We start from the raw sequence: 13,922 nt of genomic DNA on the forward strand, positions 1-13,922 counted from the left end.
ATGATTAAGAGAATATCCATCCATTTTCTACACCCTCTTATTCCTTAACCAGGGTCACGGGGATCTGCTGGAGCCTGTCCCAGCTCTCTTTCGGGTGGAAGGCAGGGGTGCACCCTGGACAGGTCACCAGTCCATCACAGGGGCACATATAGACACACAAACACAACCATACACACTCACACTCGCTCCTATGGGCAATTTAGAGTCACCAATCAACCTTTTTTTTTGGACTGAGAGAGGAAACCGGAGTAAACCCGTGCAATTTGTCACCAGTATTTTTTTTGATTGTTGTTCCATTAACCTATGCAGATATACAAGTATGTAGTGTGGGTTGTATCTGGTGAAGTCACTCGTGTTTTGCACAAAATGGTAAAACTGATCTGCAAACTTCACAACTATTTATTTTTTTCAGTGTATGTCTACATACATGTATATCTGTTTGCATATATACAGCAAAAATAGTGTATAAGTAGACTACCGCATTTCCGTTGCCGTTTTATTTTACGGCAAGTTTATATTTCTAAATATAGATGCCACATTTATACGATCGCTGACAAGCTTTTATTGTGAAGGTGAAAGCTTTTATTGTGACCGGATGCGGTGGTCGTTGTTGCTGGAAACCTAACCTGGAGTGACTCGACTGCGGCGACTGCAATTTCGGCAACATGGGAGTGGGATTTATTCTAAACGGATTTTAACAACCATTTGGAAAATGGCAGAGAGGTGAGTGATCGCTGTTTGTTTCAGTGTCTCATTTAGAGCAAAGGGAGGAAGCCAGCCCACTGCCGAGGCTAACGTCGGTTCGTGTGGTCGCTGTGCTGAAGCGGGTGTTAGCTAGCTCGCCAATAATTTTTTCCACAGGATTCAACAATTTTCAAAATCAAAACACATGTCTGAATGCTGTCTGTACTTGTTTTCTTTCCGTTCACCCGGTTGTTACCTGTTGGTCTGATCGTTTTTCTCTGGGTACTGGGTAGAGCGTGATGAACAGTAGGAGGATGCTGTTCAGCTGGATGGTGATGCTGTTGCACCTGTCAGTTTAAAATCCCGTTTCTTTGCTGGAATGCAGCTAAGCTACTCTTCTGGCTGGGTGCTCACTGGTAGGTCTGCTGTTCTCAGTCTGGGTTAATGCTTGCCTGTCCAGATCCCCTCTGACCGCATCCTCATGGTGGATGTTGGCTTCTTAGACTGTTGAAATATAGAAGTGTGGCTGTTAAAACCGTCTTTTGGAGCCCCGTAGTTGTCAAGATCCAGAAGCACCTTGGGTTCTCGGGCTGTGCCCTAATGAGTAGGTGGGCAGAAATATCCTTACAGAATCATATTATTTCTTATCACATAACTATCAATGTTGAATCCAGGGGTTGCGTTTTTAGCAACTGAAATGACCAGGGGCTAAGTCATGATTGCACTGGGCTTACGTTTTCTAGGCCTGATAGTCATTGGTTGGTTGGGAAGGTTTTACCTACATATATAAATAACCAGGGCTGGACCTAGGCATGGGCACAAACGTCAGTCTTGCCCACCCAATTAGAATTTAGTTAAAGACTTTAGTGAAAGAATTTATGTATTAGTTTTTACTTGTGCTTTAGTAAAGGCGATAAGGCGGGCTGCGTGTTAAGAAGTTTGAGGGATGTCTGTAGACTACCCCAACCAATCGAAAAATAACACTAGAAAAATGTAGTATTTTCTGTTTTTATTAGCTGAAAGCTGGTATACTCTACACACTTGCCTTCAATGTGGAGAAGCAGATTCAGTTCTGACAGACAAGAACACGAGCGATAACAAGCAGGAATATTTGCGTGCAGTGCATAGATTTTTGGTGCCTATAAGGAAGCCTGTTAGTGGCTCCGGTGGCAGCCGCGATGCTGCTACTGTTGTTTCACAAACTCCCCACCTCCCCCTTCAGAAATAAATCTGTCTCCCTCCACCTCAGCCACCCAAAGTCACGCTGCCAGTGGCAGCGAAATACGGGACCTAACTTTATACACACGGTCCCAGCCAGTATTAAATAGCTACCCCAAACGTACATTTGGGTCCATATTTAGTGCTGGGTGGTACCGTTCGCATCCATGGCTTGAATACAGCGTTTTGCGCTTATGTTTCCCTTGTCGTAAGTTTGGTGTTGCTAACGAGAGAGATGCCGTTTTTACCTCGCGTGGTTATACCAATTGGAAGCAGTGTAATGTGTGTTAAATAAATAAATAAAAAATTATTCTGAATTGACGTCACTGACGTCATTGCACCGTTTTAGCATTTATTCTACCGACGGAATTCATATTTAAGATATCTGTACCGATGACTGGAACAATTATTTAAGATATCTGCAACTACATTTTGACTAGGCAAAAACTAAATTACAGATATCTTTAATAGACTTTTGACTAGTCATGATTCAAATAAAAGATATATTTGTAATTTGATTTGACATTTAAGAGATTTTTTTAAATACATTTCCAAAACTATTACATTACTGGTCACATTTCAATAGTAGATATCTTAAATATGAATTCTGACTAGTCGAAAATGCATTGTAGATAAAAGTGAGTTTTGACTAGTCAAAATGTAATTGCAGACATCTAATAAGTGCTAAAATGGGGTTCTAGCGCATGTGACACGTATGTACCATAAGCAGCAGCATCCAGCTGAGCCAGCTGGAGGAAAGGGTATTTGTGTGTGTGCGCAAAAGCGTGCCTGTGTAATATAGTAAATAGACATAACTCAATACATACAGCTTCTCTCGTTCCAAGTGCTTAAAGTCGAGATGCACTGATTGGCCAGTGATCGGAATCGACCGATTTTTCGCATGATTGGCCCAGATCGGTGACCTGCCGATCAGTCTCACGTCTTGCTGATTTCGAGCCGATCCTATTGCCAGCGGCGCATGCAGTGACGTCACAGCCACACTCAGTCGCGCACAGCACTTTTTGTTAAATTATTGTTATGAGAAGATCCTGTAATGTTTAAGATTTTTGTTTATTATAAAATAAAAAATTTGTAGGTCTTCAGATTGTCGGTTCATGTGCCTGCTAAATGTCCTTTTCTTTTACCATCAACCTGCCATGGAACTACAGATGAAAATTAGCGCATGTGGCTAAACCTGTCACATTTACATGCTTTATTGATTAACACATATTAAATAAAATAAGCATAAATATAATTACAGAAAATGTGGCCGTCTTGATTTCTGTAGTTGCACAGAACATACCATGAAAGAACCTTTTTGCAAAATATCTCTGTCTGAGTAAAAAATTGATGGCTGATAGATTTGTGTTTCAGAGATCATTTGGCCTCATTTAAATCACTACTGCCGAGCTGTGTTGTTGGCTCAAGAGCCTTATACCTATAGTGCGCCAGATTCCTATTAGCAGATCAGATGCTTACTTCACTCGGCCATTGATTTGGTCAAAATACACTATCATCATTCACAAGTGCAGCAATAATTGATGACTGAGGCAGCACATGGTCTTGTAATCAGATATTGGAGATGTTTGCTTGATGATTATCAGCTTGGAGGGGTCTCTGGTTTTTATGACCTAGATAAAAAAACAGTATATAGTCAAAAAGAAGAGAGCAGGAACATAATATAGCCAACAGCACATTCAGACTTTATACACTCACAGTAGGACAAAGATATCTCAAATATCATATTTATATCATATATAAATATCATATTGGTACTCTTGTTTTCCAGAGGCCATGTTCTTAGTTTTCTAGCAAAGATACAGAGTGTTCAGCTGGTGGTGTGTTTCAGCCACATGCTTGGCTGAAACACTGCTTGGTAAGGAAAGGATGATTGAGCAGATGAAATTTTCCTATTGTCACCTGATATAGTATCTAAGTTGTTCTTTTATATCTGAGGTCAGTCAGTCACTATGTGATATCAGAGACAGCTGTTATTCTCAGTTATTTAAATTCATTTACCAGTTGAAGTTTCTCTGTGGACAAAAACCTTAAATTTAGTATGCAGTTGAAATGGGAACCATTAAGTTTGATAGTAGCAATGCAGCTATTGCTGCAAATATTACATTTTGCAGTTGTTTTTTTGAGTTTGTAGGAGCTATGCTGGTCCACAGTGTTTGTTTAGCAGAGGCAGACTTACCTTAGGTGAAGGTAGGCGGTTGCCTAGGGCCCTGATCTACCAGGGCCCCTTAATTTATGGTTAAGGTATTTTTCATCACTTAAAATTAACCTTGTATCAACATTCTAAAATTGCGTCAGAATGTCAATTCGTGACACAAGTTGCAGAGGTGATTTCAGCATTCAGTTTTCATGTGTTTAACCTCTGATCATAGATCTATATAATTTATTACAAACCAAAGCTGACAAATTACAAGTAAAAGAGTAGGCTTGTACACTTTGCATTGTCTAATATATGAGATAGACAATGGTGTGTAAAGGAAACGGCAGCATTCATACACTTTGAAAGGGTTTTTACTAATGTGATCAGTTCCTCTATTTTATTTTATTTTTCTCTTATAGAATATGAAAACTTGTGTTGTAATATGTGTCTGGGTCTGTCTGTTAATAATACTACCAGTAATTCTAAATTTCAAAGAACAAATCTCATTTTTTGAGTGATAATATTTCTTATAATTTCTATAACTCAAGAAAACATTTTTACACACATCCTCAAATGATCATTTATTATTTGTTAGTTAATTCCAGCATTTTCTCAATTAATGTATGATATCTAGACCTAATAGTATATGAATCCACACACATCATTAAGCTTTGTTGAATGCAGTTTATGGATCAACTAGCTATACCCATTACTGGCTGCTCAATTCAATTGAGCTTGGTGCATGCACTAAGCTTTGTTGAAAAGTTTTAAGTGTTATCTCTTTTAGGTATGAAAGAGTTTGATCATGAAGGGCTTTGTATGTAAGAAGAAGGATTTTAAAGTCTATTCTGGATTTTCCAGGGAGCCAATGAAGAGAATCTAATATAGGAGAAATAGGATCTCCCTTGCCTAGTTGCAGTCAGAATCTGGCTGCAGCATTCTGGATTAACTGGAGGCTTTTTGTGGAGTTACAATAATGAGTTACAGTAATCTAACCTTTGAGTAAATGTTCCTTATTTTGGCAATATTGTGCAGGTGAAAGAAAGCAGTTCTAGAGATTTGTGTGAATTAAAGGACAATAATAATGAGGCCAAAGCTATGCCATCTAAAATAGCTACATTGTTAAATAAGCTATTGCTGAATTTTTTTAGGCCCAAATACTGTTACGACCCCCACCTTGCTTTTTCTGTTCTTTTGCAGGTGGTGAAGGTGGGTGTGATCGAGAGGCGGAGCTGAAGGAGTGAGTTACCTGAGTCATTAGTGGAGCAGGCACACTTGGGCCTTGTGAGCTGGCTCTCTTAAATAGCTGGGGAGCTCAGTCCTTGTCTCCTCTCCCAGAAGCACCTACCTGGTGTTTGGGCAATGGGGCTTTGATTCTTTTGGTTAAGAATAAAGATATTAATTGGCTTTTTGTGTCCATCTCCCTTTGTTGTGTTATGGCCGTGCGGCTTGGTTTGTGACGATGGGGGCTCGTCCAGCTGATAGTGGTTTGTTATTGCCGCTGTTGATGGTTGTTGATATTTGGTTGAGAGATGTATTAGACAATGAATTTAATTTCAGTCAGGTAGGATGATTTCTTACAGTGTTTGTATGGTCTTCTTGTGCAGTAAGTTTTGCTTTTGTGGAAGTCTCCCTTGTTAAGTTTAGCAACGTTGTCTGTTTGGACACGTTGGTTTGTTATTTTAGTTTGTTTTTTGGTGCAGAATGTGGTTGGAGCAATTGTCTCGGGGACACATCCAGAGCTGTCAGGTGAGTAACCAGCTTGCTGTGGGCTTAACTGAGCTTTTTGGGTTATGTGTTTAAATACCCCACCGCTAATCTGCATGAAGACTAGGGTTGAGTGAAGTTAGCTTAATCTTTGATGGGCAGTTTAGTTAGGGGAGAGGTTACTCAGGAGTTAGGGGAACGCTGTTAATGTTTTCTACTGCACGGATTGGCTTAGTGAGCACTGGCTGTAGGTTGTTTGTTCCTCTGTATTTGTAGTCCTTGTTTTTAATGGCAGGTATAGAAGAATTTGTTGCTGCTCCGTCTGAGGAATTTTTGGATCACTGCACTAAGGATCAGCTTCTCAAGATTGTGGAGGAGTTTAAGGGTGATCTTTGTAGTTTGGGTGATAAGCATCTTAAAGATAATAATATAATAGGATACAAGGAACTGGTCAGATTCGGAGCGAATTTTGTTGTTGCAGAGTGGTTTTTTTTTTGTTTTTTTTTTGGTAAAGCACAAGAAGCATATGCGTCTTTGAGTGGTGATAATTTAACTTACAAGTTAAATAACTTTAAATTAGTTAAGGATGTTGTATTGAAGGCATATGAGCTGGTTCTGGAAGCGTATTGTCAGCATTTTAGAATGTGGGAGAAGAAGGCTAACCAGTCACATATGGAATTTGCGAGGGAGTTAACTAATCACTTTAATCGCTGGCATATGGCTTCTGATAAGGATTTTGAGAGCTTGACTAATTTGGTGATTCTGGAACAGTTCAAAAATACTTTGTCTAGTTGAGTTTCCAGTTTTCTTACAGAATGTAAGGCTACAACTGTTGATGAGGCAGCTGCATTGGCTGATGAGTATTTTTTTGATTCGTAAGAATTGGCCTGGGGAAACATTTAGGAACCCTGTTAAATCTGACACAATTAGTAAGTTATCAATTCCTCAGGCTGGGTTCTCAGGTAGAGGAGCATACCTGAAAGGAGATATGTATAACTACTGCAAGGAAGTTGGTCAATGGAAATCAGACTGTCCTTTGTTGAAAGCTAAGAAACACGTGGGGGGTGGGCGAGTGAAGCCTGTTGCCTTGGCTACAAGTGTTAGTGACACTGCAAATATGGATGGGTCATTTATTCCATTTGTTAGGAATGGATTTTTGAATCTAGTCAGGAGTGACCCTAGTGTCCCAGTCAGTTAAGATATTGAGGGATACTGCTGCTGTTGACTCCTATGTTCTGTGTTGCCATTTTCGGAGAAATATGACACAGGAGATAAAATTCTCATGAGGGGAATGGGATTAAGTATTTTACCTGTTCCTAGAATGAACTTAAGTTGGTGCAGGGGGAAGTATCCGTGGGTGTGAGACCAGCATTACCACTGGAAGGTGTTGATATGATTTTGGGCAACAATCTGGCTCGTAGTCGGGTGTGGGTGGATTTTATCTCTACCTCTGGTAGTTATGTCCTCTGTTTCTAGTTCTGAGCATCCCAATGTAAGTGCTGTGCGGTTTCCTGAAGTTTTTACAGTGTGTGCGGTGACACGAGCGATGAGTCGGACTGTTAAGGAGACTTGTGGAGAGGTTGGGAGTGTTTCGTCATGCTTGCCTGAAATTCCTCTTTCTATTTCTAACACTGAGTTACAGTGTGAGCAGAAGGTAGACCCTTCTTTGAAGAAATTGGCTGCATCTGTATTACCAGTGGCTAGATCAGTTGTGAAAGCTCTAACTCAGTTTATTTCTGTGTTTGGGGTTCCAAGGGTTATTCAAACTGATCAAGGTTCTAACTTCACATCTCACCTGTTATCCCAGGTGTTAAAGTTATTGGGGATCCATCATAACTACTCTTCTGCTTTGAGAGTCTGCTGGCCTGAGATTCATAATACCCAACAAAAGAAGGGTGAGTCAGCAGTTGATTATCGCACCCGCATGGAAACTGTATTCGCTGCACACTCCGGAATTGATGCAGATATTGCAGCATACACTCACCTGTTGGAAACTGCATTAATAAATGGTCTAACCTGGTCCAAGAAGCTGCGTCATGATGTCATGTGTCGGCTGAGAAACAACGACTTTGCCAAAAGTATGGACCTATGTCTTACACGCAGAAAGGAACCGAGTGGAGTCAGACATGAACCAGGTAAAAAATTATCCTAACTGCTCATTTGATGTACTGCCAGCAGGGAACTACACAACCTCACAGAAAGAGCCTGCAATCTCGACAGAACAACACAAGAGGACATCAGAGGAATCAAGAATTTCTGCAAAATCAGCTTCAAAGAGGACAGTTTCACATGGATGTAAAGTGTTACACCTGTGAAGGACATGGACAAATATCCTGTGACTGAATCAAGAAAGACTGCTGAAATACAGTTGAATGATTGGGCCCCAGGAAACCCATATGGTGACAGTGATCTAGATATAGAAATACCATGACTAATAATGTAACATTTTGTTAACTCTGATTGGTAATGTCTTATGATAAATGTGTTGACACTTTGTGTCAAAAGGGGGGAATGTGGGAGATTTATACACCATGGAATAGGTGGTCACAAAGGGTCACTTAAATATTGAGCTAAAACATGCATGGTATGAGGTTGAGTGTTTTAGGGTTTTAGAGGCCTGTAAATAACTGCCAACAATTTGTTTAGTGCTGGTAGAGGCCTGAAGATAGAGGACACCTGAACAAATATGTAGGGTCTTTTCCAATATGAGTCCACCCCTTTTGACAAAGATATATAAACCTGATTCTGTAACACAAGGTCAGAGAATTCTGCAAAGACTTCTCTCCAGGTACCCGTGATTAAACCTGAGATGATTCATCACACTTGTGGTTGTTTCTGACAATTAGCAACTCTCGAACTTAAAGAAATTTCCACAACTACTGCAAGTAAGAAATAATGTTGAAAATTTGGTGCTTCCAGGCCACGTTTTTATTTTTGGTTTTGTAAAGTTGACAGGGAAATGTTGGGTTTTTTATTATTCCAATAAAAGTGAGAAGTTAGTGAGACAAATAATCGAAACAATTTATCTGTAGGGGTTATAGGGATCATTGAGAATGGATAGTTGATTTGTGGTAAAGTATTTATTTTGACTGTAGCAATCCGTCCAGTAAGTGAGAGTTGGAGTTTAGTCCAGTGTTTTAAGTCATCTTCTACCTTTTTTAACAAAGGGCTGCAATTGTGAGTAAAAAGCTCTGACAACCTGGGGGAAATGATAATGCCTAAATATTGGATGTTGTCAGATGTTGCAAGTGGGAGGGAGGAATCTTGAGCTACAGAATCCCAAGCACCTTCAGAGAGTGGCAGTACAACTTATGTGTTCCAGTGTCTTGTTATGAATTACAGGGGTCCTGTAGATATAATAATATATCATCTGCAAAAAGCCTAATCTTTGCTGTGAATTAATGTCTAGGATTCCTGTAATTTTCATTATTTTTGTGTATTACTGCACACATAAGTGCTTCAATGAAGATAGCAAATAAGGAAGAGCAGAGAGCGGGCATCCTTGTCTGGCTCCCCGATGTAAGGTGAAACTTTATGAGATTCAATTCAATTCAATTCAATTTTATTTGTATAGCGCCAAATCACAATACAAATCATCTCAAGGCACTTTACAAAAACTAAAACTAAAAACCCAACAATTCCCTTATGAGCAAGCACATGGCAACAGTGGAGAGAAAAAACTCCCTTTAACGGAAGAAAAAACCTCCAGCAGAACCAGGCTCAGTTTGGGCGGCCATCTGCCTTGACCGGTTGGGGTGAGTGGATAGAGCAGAGAGAAAAGAACAGCAACAATAAACAACAAATAGACACTGCAGGTTGGTGGGACCAGTAACTGCACATCAGCGATATACAGCTCCAGGACCAGGGACACCTGCAGAAGGTACAGAGAGAGAACAGAGGGAGAGGGCACAAACTAGGGGAGAGAGAGAACACAAGGTTAGTAAGATTCAATGGTGGAATATACATGAGGTGGGAGGAGAGAAGAGAGGGGAGGGGAAGGGAAAGGTGGGGGTTAGGGTAGGGGAGCTCAGTGCACCAATGGTCCTCAGGCAGTCTAGGCCTATAGCAGCATAACTAAGGGATGGTTCAGGGTTGCCTGAAGCCAGCCCTAACTATATGCTTTGTCAAAGAGGAAGGTTTTAAGTCTAGCCTTAAAAGTAGAGTGTGTCTGCCTCCTGAACCCAGGCTGGGAGCTGGTTCCACAGGAGAGGAGCTTGATAACTAAAGGCTCTGCCTCCCAGTCTGCTTTTGGAAACTCTGGGAACCACAAGTAGACCTGCACTCTGAGAGCAAAGTGGTCTATTGGGATGATATGGTACTATGAGGTCTTTGAGGTATGAAGGAGCTTGATTATGAAGGGATTTGTATGTGAGAAGAAGGATTTTAAATTCTATTCTATATTTTACAGGGAGCCAATGAAGAGAAGCCAATATAGGAGAAATATGATCTCTCTTGCTAGTTCCTGTCAGGACTCTGGCTGCGGCATTCTGGATTAATTGGAGGCTTTTTATGGAGAAATTGGGACATCCAGATAGTAATGAGTTACAGTAATCTAGCCTTGAGGTAACAAATGCATGGACTAGTTTTTCTGCATCATTTTGAGACAGGATGTTCCTAATTTTGGAAATGTTGCGCAGGTGAAAGAATGCAGTTCTAGAGATTTGATTTATGTGCGAGTTAAAGGACATGTCCTGGTCAAAAATAACTCCAAGGTTTTTTACAGTAGTGCTGGAGGCCAGGGTTATGCCGTCTAAAGTAGCTATAATTTTAAAAAGTTTATTTCTGAGGTTTTTAGGCCCAAATATAATGACTTCTGTTTTCTCTGAGTTTAAAAGTAAAAAGTTACTGGTCATCCAGGTCTTTATGTCAGTTAGACAGGCTTGAAGTCTGGTTAACTGGTTTGTGTTAACAGGTTTCATAGATAGATACAGCTGAGTGTCATCTGCATAGCAGTGGTAATTAATAGAGTGCTTCCTAATGACATATCCTAACGGAAGCATGTACAGGGTGAGTAAAGGGTCCTAGTACAGAGCCTTGTGGAACTCCATAACTAACTTTTGTTCGTGTGGAAGGTTCATCATGGACATGAACAAAATGGAATCTGTCTGATAAATAGGATTGGAACCATTTTAACGCTGTTCCTCTGATACCAGTCATATGCTCCAGTCTCTGTAATAAGATGAGAGCAAAGGGAACACTGGGCTCAACAGAGTTGTGACTTTTTGAACCAGGTAATTCTGTGCACACCCCCGAGAAATGACATAAAACTTCAAACTTCATCATAGAATTTACTCACATTTTCTATGCGTTTGGATGATGGCGCGTTACGCACGCGAAGAAGCGCTTCTTATATTCCACACAGAGACAAATGGTTTAGTTTGTCCTCAGAATAAAAACACTGATTTTAACTCCAATGACGAACGTTTGGCTCCGCATTGTGTTGTATTGTGCTGCACTAATCCCCTCTCAGCTACATTGACTGAAAGGCTCATTATGCGCGTCTTTGTCTGTTCGTTGAGTGCATCTTTTTTCTTCTCAGGTAAATCACATGACTATTCATCCTGAGACACAACTTCTTGCATATGGCCTTTCTGGACAATAACAAAATTTAAATCAGTGTATTGTTTACTGTGAATGAGTAAACAAGATGACTTTCACATCATAGTGAAGTTAACACTTTAGCCTACAACATGCTGGTCTCCAAAGTCTTGTGAACCAATGTTCTGTTTGTGTTTTATGGTCTTATTTCAGTGAGTAAAAAATTGTAGTTTTTCACTAACCATGGATGTAGTATAGTTATTTAAACATAAGTTGTGTGATGTGTAAGTGCAATGCCTGTTGTTACAGTAGTCAACCACTAGAGGGTGTTGATAGTCTTGACTTAGACTTATCCTTGATAAGAAGAAGAAACTCAGACCCAAGATGGAGGTTGTACCCTGTTCGTGTTAGATACTGTTAAGACAAATGGTATTAACTGGAGTTGACTAGTAAAGTTATACAACCTGAGATCGGACCGTCAGAGTCTTGGTGTTAAGATGCTACATATTTTGGCGACGAGGATGAAAACGACGGAGAAGTCAGCGTTGGACTGACAAGTGAAACCATACGCTGCACCCGCCTGCACTCGCACGTAGCGGCCCTTCGGCACGGTAGGAAACCGCTAGCTGTGACCTGACAAAAAGAGGAAAGCTCTAGTATGGCAACTATTGGCACGGTGACTCCATATGATGCTAAGCTCCAGTCTTGGGATGAGTACTGCGAAATTCTTGAACAGTTTTTTGCAGCTAATGAGATTGATGATCCAGACAGGCAAAAAGCCATTCTAATCAGCGTAGTCGGAGCACCACATATAGTTTAATGAGAAACCTAAAGACAAGACTTACTGGTGCTGTTATTGAAAGATCACTTTGATCCCAAGCCAAGTGAAATAGTGCAGAGATTTAAGTTTGACTCCCGCATGCGCAAGCCTAATGAGTCAGTAACAGAGTTTGTAGCTGAATTGCGGCACCTTGCGCAAGACTGCAATTATGGTGGCACACTCCAGCAGATGCTGGAGTATTGTGTGTGGAATCAATGATGAACGAATCCAAAGGCACTTGTTGGCAGAAGAGAATCTGACTTTTGAAAAGGCGCTCTCCATTGCAGTCTCAGTGGAAGCAGCAAACAAAAATGCTCAAGATTTGCAAAACCCCAATACCAGTGTGAAATGCTTCAGAGTAAACAAAGACGCAGAGGCACCTAGGGCGAAGGAAGAGTCTGCTTCATCCTGCTGCCACTGTAATGGAAACAAGCATATGGCAGGTGAATGTAAATTCAAGCACGAAAAATGTCATGCATGTGGAAAATTAGGCCACATAGCCAGAGCCTGCTTCAATAAGAGTAAAACAACTCATAGAGGGGACAAGAAAAGGGCAGGGCAATGGCACAACAAAAAGCAGGCTATTCGCCACCGGTCTCATAAGGTTGAAAGAAATACATGTGAAAACTCCACTGCTAGTTCCGACGAAGACACAGTGACATTAGGATGTTTGACATATAGATTAGGGAAAATGAAAGAAGAGCATCTCAGGAGTATAGATCCCTACTCAGTGAGATTGAAAATAAATGGGAAGGAGGTAGTCTTTGAGATAGACACCGGCTGTAGTCTTTCCATTATGAGTATACATACGTACAAGACTGTGTGGGATGAAATAGAGCAGCCCCCTTTAGAACCTGTTGGGGTCAAACTAGAGACATATACTGGCCACCCAGTTAAGGTTGTGGGAGCAGCTCGAGTAAAGGTTTCGTACCTAGGTCAAAACAAGGCGTTGCCTCTAGTGATAGTAAAGGGAAAGGGCCCCAATCTGCTAGGAAGAGCTTGGATAGAAGCCATGCACTTGGACTGGGCGGAGATAAAGCATAGACATAAGTTAAAGTTAGTCCAGAAAAAGGGGCAACAGTTACACCCAACAAAAGAGACACTGCAGAGTGTACTGGGTAGACATGAGACAGTCTTTAAAGATGAGTTAGGGACACTGAAAGGAACCAAAGCTCATATTCATGTGAAGGAGAATGCCACTCCCCATTTTTTTCAGCCGAGATCTGTCCCCTATGCTATGAAGACGAAGGTAGATGAAGAGATAGATAGGCTACTAAATGAGGGTATTATTACACCAGTAAAGTACTCTGACTGGGCAGCCCCTGTAGTACCTATACTTAAACTGGTAGGGTCAGTCAGGTTGTGCGGAGACTACAAAACTGACGGTAAACCAGGTGTCTTCGCTGGAGTAGTATCCGATACCACGGCTGGAAGATCTTGTCACGGCACTGTCGGGAGGAAAGCTGTTTACTAAGCTAGATATGAGTCATGCATATCAGCAGCTGCTTGTGGACGAGGAATCCCAGAAGTATTTGACGATAAACACTCACAGAGGCCTGTTCACCTACAGCCGTTTGCCTTTTGGAGTGGCTTCTGCACCGGCCATATTTCAGAGGACGATGGAAGGCTTATTGCAAGGCCTCCCTATGGTAGCAGTCTATTTGGACGACATACTAGTGAGTGGTGCAGACAAACAATCTCATTTGCAAAATCTGAATGAACCAGATTTTATCACCAGAGTAGAAGAAGCGGGATTAAGGCTAAAAAGAGCCAAGTGCACCTTCATGCAAAGCAAAG

At 41.0% G+C, this 13,922-nt stretch overlaps 1 protein-coding gene across 1 annotated transcript in view; it reads left to right on the forward strand.

Annotated features, from left to right (window-relative positions):
• Nucleotides 1–631: 631 nt before the first annotated feature.
• The window catches only part of arhgap39 (Rho GTPase activating protein 39), an 85,868-nt gene continuing 72,577 nt past the window's right edge, over nucleotides 632–13,922 (forward strand). Inside the window, exon 1 of the mRNA XM_033325174.1 lies at nucleotides 632–723. Within this exon, the coding sequence (XP_033181065.1) occupies nucleotides 713–723 (11 nt within the window). The 5' untranslated portion in view covers nucleotides 632–712. The remainder of the gene's footprint in view (nucleotides 724–13,922) is intronic.

Source organism: Mastacembelus armatus, chromosome 4 (genome assembly GCF_900324485.2).
Source record: "Mastacembelus armatus chromosome 4, fMasArm1.2, whole genome shotgun sequence".
NCBI lineage: Eukaryota > Metazoa > Chordata > Actinopteri > Synbranchiformes > Mastacembelidae > Mastacembelus > Mastacembelus armatus.